The sequence below is a fragment of the Durio zibethinus genome, chromosome 28, assembly GCF_047325235.1.
Source record: "Durio zibethinus cultivar Kanyao isolate XHJ-2024 chromosome 28, ASM4732523v1, whole genome shotgun sequence".
In the NCBI taxonomy this organism is placed as follows: domain Eukaryota; kingdom Viridiplantae; phylum Streptophyta; class Magnoliopsida; order Malvales; family Malvaceae; genus Durio; species Durio zibethinus.
In genome coordinates, this window is record NC_143189.1 from 14,061,656 (window position 1) to 14,072,644 (window position 10,989).

Below are 10,989 nucleotides of genomic sequence, written 5' to 3' on the forward strand. Positions count from 1 at the left end.
AACCTAATCAAAAAAACCTAAATAGATCACAATCATCACGTAATTTTTTTAAAGCCATCTTTTTTTTCAAGTAAGTTTCACATATCTCTTCCAATATAAAAATTTCTTATAATTTTTTGGTGATTTGATTTTGATGAATGATTGAATATGAATAGATATATTTTTTAGGTTTATGAAATGTCAAACTAGCTCAAAATCCATCAATGCATGTTTGTAAAATATCTTCCTATTTCACATGATTAAAAACCTTTGATATATCAGTAATTGTGAGACTAGGCAAGATAGCAAATATATCATGGTCTAGGAGTGCTCTAAAATCACAGGCAATGAAAGGTTATAATTGGAAAAAATTATTATAATGAATTATTTTCTTTATTTTTCATTATTTATCCAAACATTGGTTGTTAGAATTCTTTTCCTTTCTTTTTTTTTATTAATTTTAATTATCTAAACAAGGATTACATGTATCCTTTTCTTTTCTTTAAAAAACTTTCTTTTACTTTCTTTTACTTTCCTTTACTTTACTTTTTTTTTCTTTTATTAATATTTATCCAAATATAGCGTTAAGGTTTTACTCAATAAGAATGATGAAAATAAATAAGATTAAAAACTTATTTTTTTAAGTCAAAATAAAATATTATAAGTTCAGATTCTAAGATTCTCACCCAGAACGGCCATAACTCACACCTCAACAGAACCTTACATATTGTAAAACAACTCCGAAAACAACAACAGCCCCCAAAAAGCAATTTGTCATTACAACAAGGCAATAGACCTCTCAGTTTGATTCACTCCTTCTCTAGCCACAGTATCATCCATCCCGGCTAGAGTATCATCCATCTTGTTTGCTTCCTGAAAAGTATTGACTTTCTTAGCTTCAATTAGCTCTCCCACAATTTTTAAGTATATGTCCCATAATCTACAATGTCTAGACACCACCTTTTTACACAAAAATAACAAAATATCATTATTGACATTGTCGATTTTTCATTCGGAAAATTCAACCATAGATACAAAATAGGCATTGTCGTCAATATTTTTTAATTAGGTGTGATTAACCACTTAAAAAAATTAACCTTTCAATAAATTCTAAAATTAATTAAGCTTTACTAAAAGGATATTCTGGTCTTTAAAATTAATATTAAATTTGAGAGTATGGTTACGCATGAGAAAAGTATTAGAACCCTCACAACATTCATCCAAGATGATACCAATTAATCTTATATAATCCTAAAACAATCTTGACTAAAATGGTATTTTATTCAAATTTTGTATCAATTTTATTTTTATTTAATTGATATTTAAATATTGAAAATTTTCCCCAAATCTTTTCAGGCATTTTCAATATAACTTAAAAAATTTCTTCACTTTAAAAATATTCAAGAAAATCACTTATTTTTTTGAATGGACTTTATGGTCGAATTTATTTTAATATTTTATGAACAAAGTAAATTAAATTTTCTTATCATAATATTTTTAAAATCTTCCCAACATTTTTAGGTATGATTTAAAAAAAAATCCTTTATCAAAAAATTTCAAGAAAATCACCTAGCACGACGTCCTTTTACTTTTATCATTGATGAGAGCTTAATTTACATTAAAAACTTATTAATTAATTATTATGTTAGATAAAAGGGTAAATGAATTTTTTTTGGAATAATTCCAAAATTCTCCAACACCTTTGATAAAATTAAAAAAAAAAAAACTAGTAATTTTCAATAAAATCATTACTTTTGATTTTATTTTAATTTTATTATTGAAATTTTTTAATTTATTCTTGAAATTTTATTATTTAATATTTATTATTCAAAGTAAATAGAAACTCCTTTTAGTGAAAAATTCAAAAACATTTCTAACTTTTTTAGAATATTTTAGAAAATTCATTAGCTACAAATTTTAATAAAATCACTAATTGCAATTTTATTTTAATTTTGAAGAGGATTTCATTTAATTTCGAAGATATTTGAACATTTTAACAAAAATGTATGAAAACCTTTTATTACAAAAATTTTCAAAAATATGTCCAACATTTTTTAAAATAATTTTTTTGAGAAAATTCTTTGTTTAGAAATTATCAATAAAATCATCATTTATGGTTTTATTTTATTTTAATATTTAAACAATCTTATTATTTTTCAAATTTTATAAATTAATCATTAAATATTTTATAAAAATTTTTTTTGTTGGAAAACTTTACAAAATTCTACTAACACTTTTAGTAAAATTTTTGAAAATTACTCACCTAAGAATTTTCAATTAAATCACCACTTGTAATTTCATTTTAATTTCATCATTGCAAAATTTTTGTTTTTTGTATTAATTCTTAAATAATTAGAAATTTTTATTTAATTAGTTGAAAATTTCACAAAATTCTACCAATACTTTTGGTAACACTTTTGGAAAATTCCTTATTTAGAAATTATCAATAAAACTACCACTTGAGTTTTTATTCTAATTTCATTATTTTATTATGTTTTAATACATTTTTTATTTATAATATTTTATTTTTATTTATTACTAAAAATGAAGCATTGGCAGCCCATATGTTAATTTTAATATTAAGTCTTTGTCTCACACTGCCTTCAACCAAGAAAAGTGAGGAAAAAGGGAATACAAGTAAACTTTAGTGGATTGCCATCTTATCTCTATATAAACCATTGTTCCCTTTGAACTCAAAAATCATAAGCTTAATTTCCTGCCCTTGAGTTCCTGGTCGGGAAACAATCTCTTCTGTTTTGCTTCACCAAATCTTTTTTGAGCATTGGAAAAAACTCATAAAAGTTTCTCCAGATATTCCCCCTTCTGTTGTTGACAAGTGCTCTGATCAGGTTGATTCCAGAAATCTAGTACTACTTGTTTGCATGTTTCATGTTGCGGCTGCTTTCTCCTTAAATATTTCAGTGCACGAGCAGTCATGGAGAAAACCTCGGACTGTATAATTCTTTTAAACATCAGATTCCAATGGCATTTTTTCTCGTTTCTTATCAGATACAACCATAATCCTACAATTTGCAAAAGTTTCTTCGAGAAAATTACTTACTATTCGTTTGAGGTTTTCCCATTACGTGTCCAACTTATTTACTTCAAATCATCGGTGCTTCATTCAAATAAACTTTGCTGTTTTTTATGTTATCCTGATATTTTTATCTCCATGCAACAGTGCCAAGTGTTGTCTTGAAATTTGAAATCATCATCATCTCCCATAGTATCAACTGCAATAGCTTAGTTTTGATTTAGAAGAGAATGTGGAAGCTTAAGACAGCAGAGGGTGTAGATGGGCCATACTTGTTCAGCACAAACAACTACGTCGGCAGGCAAACCTGGGAATTCGACCCTGATGCTGGTACCCCTGAAGAGCGAGCCGAGGTTGAAGGGGCTCGCCAAAATTTCTACAAAAACCGCTTCCAGGTCAAGCCAAGTGGCGACCTCCTTTGGCGTATGCAGGTATCTATCGTCTATCTGTATAAAAAAAAAGCTTTTTCTTTTTCGAGAGCAAAATTAAGGGACCTATTTTCTGATAACTTCCATGTTAAATGTTTTTATATTTTAGTCATTTTTAGTTTTTAGTGCTTTCTGATAACTTCCATGGGATCCTAAATGTTGCTTTTTGTTTTCAATTTAAACTCCCATTTTGTCCTTTTTTTTGTTGGTTTTTGGTTCCAAATATTTTGGGATTTCTACTTACATGTCATGACAATGCCTTAAAGGCCAAAAGAGTATTTGGTTTTTGTTGGCAAGGGATTTATACAAGCTTTATTTGAATTAGTAGATTTTTTTCTTGTGGACCTCGATCGCCAACTCAGCCCAGCCATCTTCTCAAAATATTGGGGATTATGTGAAGCTTCTCTATGCGACTTCTATTTCGTCCTTTTCCATCTTCGTTCTTTCATTCATCTTGGTTTTTAGTTAAAACTGGCACTGGCTCTTCTCTTTTATTGTTTTTTAAGTTTTATGTTATTTCTCTGTATGGTGTTGAATGGTTCAAATTATATTTTTAAGTTCTCATGCATGTGAACATTTTACTAATTATCAAAATAGGTCACCTTTTTAACTTAAAGGCTTAATTTAATTAGTTCATATAATAAAAAAAATAAACTAAAATGACTGAGTCTTACATGTCGATCTTACCTTTTTTTATCCCTTTTTCCTACGAGATAAATATTATGACAAATGTTTTGTTTTTCAATGAAAATATCAATTATCATATGTAAGCAAATATAATTTAAGTGTAAATAAAATAATTCATTTACGTTGAAAAAAGTTTATTTCAAAATAAAATTTTCTTTTTTAAAAAATCTAACTTTTAATATCTCTAGGAAATTCATAAAAAGAGAGAAATGGGAAAAGTGGTGAAATCGGCAAAAAGAAGGAAATAACAACGACTTGGAAAGCTAATAATTTTGGCATCCAAACTTTTGTAGGAGGAAGGGCTTGACATATATTTATAATGGATTTCCTGTTTACATTAATTTTTGTAGCTAGTGTTGCTACCCTATTGTATTATTTAAGCCTTCTTTTACGACAACCGTCGGTGCCGGACCCCTTCTTTGACAAGATCGGTTACATAAAATTTCATTTTCATATGCTGCTGTTAAATAATTTTAAATTCGAAAAAAAATAAAATTATATATATATAAATAAGAAAATTTTAAACGATCAAAAAAAAGATTTCAAAGAAAAAAATTTATGTATTTTAGTCTGATTCTTGACATTATTATAGCTAATTTTTATTTCTTTTAATTTGATTTTTAGATAAAATCAGGAGCTTAAATGCAAAGAAAAAAAGCTGTAGTATTGAAAATAATTTGGCGATGCATATGATGAATATTTATAACTTTGTTTGACTTAAAATATTGCAGTTTCTGAGGGAAAAGAATTTCAAGCAAATTATACCAGCAGTGAAAATTGAGGATGGTGAGCAAATTTCGTATGAAAAGGCCACAACAGCACTAAGGAGGGCTGTACATTTCTTCTCAGCTTTGCAGGCTACTGACGGTCATTGGCCCGCAGAAAATGCTGGTCCATTATTTTTCCTTCCACCCTTGGTAAGCACCCTTCACTCCTTTCGTATGTAGCCTCTTGGCCCCGTTAGATAATGTATGGTTACAAGTGATGATGCAATTTTTAAACGTATCAAGTCGCGCCTAGTTGGCCAGTGTACATTCAATCACCCAACTGGCTTCCTCCTAAATGTAAACCTGTCTTTTATTGTATAAAGTACTAGTAATTCCTATCGTGTTTTGAATAAAAATTATGTATTAAAATTTCTGTTGACACAAAAAATTGCAGGTTTTCAGTATGTATATCACCGGACACCTTAACACCGTTTTTCCCGAAGATCATCGTAAAGAAATCCTTCGTTATATATACTACCATCAGGTACACAGTCTTGATTTGTTACTTTATTAATATCATTATTAGCATACATATATACAAGTAAATTGAAGTATTTATATGAAGGTGACGGGTTTGGTGAGATGCAGAATGAAGATGGTGGGTGGGGATTGCATATAGAGGGTCACAGCACCATGTTCTGTACTGCTCTTAGCTACATTTGCATGCGTATTCTTGGGGTAGCACCTGATGGCGGACAAAACAATGCTTGTGCAAGAGCCCGCAAGTGGATTCTTGACCATGGCAGTGTCACTCACATGCCCTCTTGGGGAAAGACTTGGCTTTCGGTATGTATCATGCACATATTTTACAAATTGACTTCCAGAACTGGCCCACATTGGGATATAGAGAAAACCAAAGAAACTGTACCAAATACATTGAATTAAGGACAAATGTTTGCTAATCACACAATGTTCTTTTGCTGTAGATACTTGGTGTTTTTGACTGGTCTGGAAGTAACCCAATGCCCCCGGAGTTTTGGATCCTTCCTTCTTTCCTTCCTATGCATCCAGGTTAATTTGCGTGAATTAATTTCATTGCAGTGCTCTACAAACATGTTACGTACTAAATCTTTAGTGTCAGTAATATCAGTTCATATTACCTTTCGAATGCGCAACTAAAATGTGGTGCCACTGTCGTATGGTGTACATGCCTATGTCATATCTATATGGCAAAAGGTTCGTGGGGCCAGTCACCCCTCTCATTGAACAATTGAGAGAAGAACTCTACCTTCAGCCATACAATGAAATTAAGTGGAATAAAGTATGCCATTTATGTGCACCGGTAAGTATATCTTTGTTGTCTACAAACTGCAAAGACATTTGAACCACGCTACAATTAAGCTCTTAAAACATTGATAAACAATTTGTTATTACAGGAGGATATCTACTATCCACATCCTCTGATTCAGGATCTGATGTGGGACAGTCTGTACGTATGTACCGAGCCTCTGCTTACTCGTTGGCCTTTGAACAAGTTGGTCAGGGAGAGGGCTTTTCAAGTAACAATGAAACACATCCATTATGAAGATGAGAATAGTAGATACATCACCATTGGTTGTGTGGGGAAGGTAATTTTACAATCATATTTAGTTGAAGGAAAAAAGAATATTAAGCTTGTGAAAATTCAATCCATATAATATATGGCTATTTGATTGCTATCGTTCTGGTGCCCTTGAATGGACTAGGTGTTATGCATGCTTGCCTGTTGGGCTGAGGAGCCAAATAGTGATTATTTTAAAAAGCATCTTGCTCGAATCCCGGATTACCTTTGGGTTGCTGAAGGTGGAATGAAGATGCAGGTTTGTTCACATGCATTCTCCAAATTAACCATATTTATTGATTTAGTGCTGACAGAGTTGGTAAAAAGGGAAATTCTTGCAAGCTTTGATTTTCCTTCAAAGATTCCTTTCAAGTGCTGATTTAACACATTATATTGGTCCGCAGAGTTTTGGAAGCCAAGAGTGGGATACTGGTTTCGCTATTCAAGCTTTGCTTACTAGTAACCTCATCCACGAAATTGGACCTGTACTCAAGAGAGGACATGACTTCATCAAGAAATCTCAGGTTTAATATTGGCTTCACTTATCTTGAAGTCATTTCCAATCTCTTGTTTTTTTTTTTGTTCATTAAATATCAATTAAGAATAATTGTTATACAATTGAATAGGTCAAGGAGAATCCTTCTGGTGATTTCAAGAAAATGCATCGTCACATTTCCAAGGGATCTTGGACTTTCTCTGATCAAGATCATGGATGGCAAGTTTCTGATTGCACTGCAGAAGGCTTGAAGGTAATTTCTTTAGTCTTAGTCAAATGCATGAAAAAAATTGAGTGATACATCTATTCTATAAATTCATCTTGCTTTAACAGATATTCCTCTATTTTGTAGTGTTGCCTGCTAATGTCCGTGTTGCCACCAGAAATTGTTGGTGAGAAAATGGAACCTCAGCAGTTATATGATGCGGTCAATATTCTGCTCTCTCTGCAGGTAAGAATTTGCTCAATCTAGATTTTCAAGGATAGCTTTCACTTATTTTAACTTGTCCATTTATATAAGCTTCGACGCTTCACTTCTTATAGAGCAAAAATGGAGGATTAGCTGTGTGGGAACCAGCTGGAGCTCAAGAGTGGTTGGAAGTAAGTGCTTAAGCATTGAAATGCATCTGTTAATTTTGCCAGAAATCTGTTAGAATATTAAACTACTTTTTGTACTCTTTCTTAATTTTCATATATTAATGATGGTTCTTCTCTGTTGTTGGTCCTAGATGCTTAATCCCACAGAATTTTTCGCTGATATAGTCATTGAGCATGAATATGTTGAGTGCACTGCATCTGCAATCCATGCCTTGGTTTTGTTTAAGAAGTTGTATCCTGGGCATTGGACGAAAGAAATCGAAGATTTTATTACAAACGCTATACGCTACCTTGAAAATGTACAAATGCCTGATGGTTCATGGTATGTTCTCTTCACATTCATAATTAATAGGAGTGTTATGATTGCTTTGAAAGCATCAATAATCAATTATATCAACACCTAAACAGGTATGGAAACTGGGGAGTTTGCTTCACATATGGTTCATGGTTTGCACTTGGAGGGCTAGCAGCAGCTGGAAAGACATACACCAATTGTCTAGCTATGCGCAAAGGTGTTGAATTTCTGATCAGAACCCAAAGAGAGAATGGTGGCTGGGGAGAGAGCTACAAATCATGCCCTGACAAGGTAAATCTTTATGTTTACAAATCATTGAGATATGACTAATATTAATTTAATTAGTAATATCTATGTGCTTGGTGATGCAGAGATATGTTCCTTTGGAAGAAGGTAAATCAAATTTGGTGCATACTGCATGGGCTATGATGGGTTTGATTCATGCTGGACAGGTGAGTTTAAAAGTCTGATGGTGAAGTAATGCCCATTGTAGCTATCATGATCTTTCTATAGTTTTTGACTTTGAAAGTTTGAAACAGGCGGAAAGAGATCCAATGCCTCTTCACCGCGCTGCAAAGCTGATAATTAATTCTCAATTGGAAGATGGTGACTTTCCCCAACAGGTGCTAATTCTTGCTATAGCTTACTTGAAAATGCCTTTTAGCCAATAGATACATAGTCTGTTGATAGAGTGTTAGACTCTTAATTCTAGTGATCATAGTTCAAATTCCAATAATCTCAACTACAAAAAAAAAAAAAAGGAAAAATACCTTTTAGTAGACTTTATGGAAATTCAAGTAGTAAATTTAGGCAACATGCTTGTTTTAAGCATTTGGGAAATATAATTTGATTTATTAATACATTGTACTATTATGTTCCTGCACCTAAACTTTTATCTAACAATTGAATCTTATTCCTGACAGGAAATCACTGGAGTCTTCATGAAAAACTGCATGCTACACTATGCAGCATATAGGAACATTTTCCCACTGTGGGCACTTGCAGAGTACCGCAAACTTGTTCCATTGGCTAAATCCCGTGCAAAAGGGTTTGATTCATGAACTTCTGAAACTTAATGATCAAACAGGAAAGAAGTGACGGCTTATGGGGACTTGTTGACTCCGTTTTACTACCCGATACTCTTTTCTTTTTTAACTTTCATAATGGCTATTCATGAATGTACAAATGTCAATGAGTTGATATTCTATCCTACAAATGGAGAGGATGGAGCTTGTAAAATGGTATATCTTCAAATAATAAAAAATAATGAAGAAGTTTTCTTTTTTTTTTTTTCTCACTTTACTGTATATCATATCAGCTTTGGTCACCATAACTTTGCCGCAATCGCAACAAGCCATAATTTTCAGCAAAATAAAATTTTATTCAAACATATTCAATGGAGAGATCCCTATATTGCACATGAAAGTGGCCGATCAAAGTTACTCGGTACCTTCCATCCTCCGCAACGGGGATAATGTTTCCCTTTTCATCTCTCTTTGACTGAGGACTAATCAGCAACAGACAGCAAACAGAACAAGTGAAGAACTGTTAAAGTAAGGGCCTTGCACAGTAAAAGTTACTGTTCAAAACAAAAAATGTAACATTAATCCATGGGTAATATTATAAAATGTATAGCAACAGTTCGTGCTAACAATTACTAAAAGGGTCTTGCGCATCATTATACAAGCTCTCGTTTCAACAAAGAATGCAACATGTGATTGGGAACTTTCAACTTAAAGTTAATATGAAAATGTCTTAGTTTTCAAAAATAAGTAGATAAAATTTTTAGATTGGTACATCCTCATCATGATGCTTTATACTCCAAAACAAATTATCTTACATATTAACTCCCTTTGGGCAAACATAAGTATAAAATAATTTAAAAATCATCTCGTAACCTTAGAATGATAAAATATTCTGTTAAGTCTAATAAGTGAATTACTTTGGCAGCCAAACACTTATATCAATTAATAAAACTTTTTCAAATAAAAAATTTTCATTAATTGCATAAAATTCTCAATTTGCATACTCAACCTTAGTGTATGCAATGAAACACTCTAAGATACCAAATCTAGATGTATCTCATCAAGTCCTATAAATAGTATATATTACTTTTAAACTTGGGTCTTGAACCTAATTGAAAATTATTTTTAATTACTAAATCAATTATACACATAGAGTTTAACTCAAGAGTACATAAATATTATGGCTTATCTAGGGAGAGTACCTACTATCATTCTACTCCCAGCATGTCAAAATATTTTACTATAAAGTAGAATAACCAAAATCATATGCATAACATATCGTAATTACTAAATAATACATAAATGTCACGTAATAAATATTTTATACAATTTAAAAATTGCAAAAATTAATAAAAAATTAGAAGTAAAATTCTAAGCATGCCAGGAGAAATAGGAGCAAAATTAGACACCAAACAAACCCACACACCACTCCTAGTACATAAGCATTGTTTGATGTCATGGGATGGTCATCTTCAATCTCCAATTGGGTTGACCCAACCCAACTGGTTTCTCCATTTTTTATGTATTTTTCTTGGTCTTTCCATCAAATTGAAATGTCAAAAATTCAATCAAAATGTTTTTCTATCAAACCCATACAAAAAAAAATGCATCAAAATCCAATAAAAACTGGATCAATCACTATAGGGTTTTTGGTTTTTAGTGGTGTTTTTTTTTAACATTTAATGGCATTTATAAATGGAAAATAAAGATTTCTGATGTTTGCAAAAAACGCTAGTCAGAATACCAGCTATACATACGTCGCAAAAAATAGTGACGTCTTTTATAAAATGCGGCTATATTAGTAGTGTTTGTATCTGAAAAATGCCATTATATTAGCAGCATTTGTATTTGAAAAACATCGCTATATTAGTGGCGTTTGAATCTAGAAAATACCATTATATTAACGGCATTTGTATCTGAAAAATATCGCTATATTAGCAGCATTTGTATCTTTAACACATCGCTAATTTAGTAATATTTTTATCAGAAAAACGTTATTATTTTGGTGGCATTTGTATTAGAAAAACATCACTAATTTAACGCATTTTCTAGCAAGAGCGCCGTTACTTTTAGTGGCATTTTATGGTACAAACACCACTAAATTATTCATTTAGCAAAATTCTTAAACACAAACACCGTGA

General features: G+C 31.4%; 1 protein-coding gene across 1 annotated transcript; it reads left to right on the plus strand.

The window, feature by feature from the left end:
• Positions 1-2,677: 2,677 nt before the first annotated feature.
• Positions 2,678-9,058, plus strand: LOC111280440 (beta-amyrin synthase-like). The gene is made up of 17 exons (XM_089757461.1): positions 2,678-3,444; positions 4,860-5,045; positions 5,290-5,379; positions 5,484-5,681; positions 5,822-5,907; positions 6,012-6,177; positions 6,272-6,463; positions 6,581-6,694; positions 6,840-6,959; positions 7,062-7,184; positions 7,284-7,382; positions 7,475-7,531; positions 7,660-7,850; positions 7,937-8,114; positions 8,195-8,275; positions 8,363-8,446; positions 8,747-9,058. The coding sequence occupies exons 1-17, from the start codon at positions 3,244-3,246 to the stop codon at positions 8,882-8,884; spliced, it is 2,304 nt and encodes a 767-aa protein (XP_089613587.1). The 5' UTR covers positions 2,678-3,243; the 3' UTR covers positions 8,885-9,058.
• Positions 9,059-10,989: the final 1,931 nt, after the last annotated feature.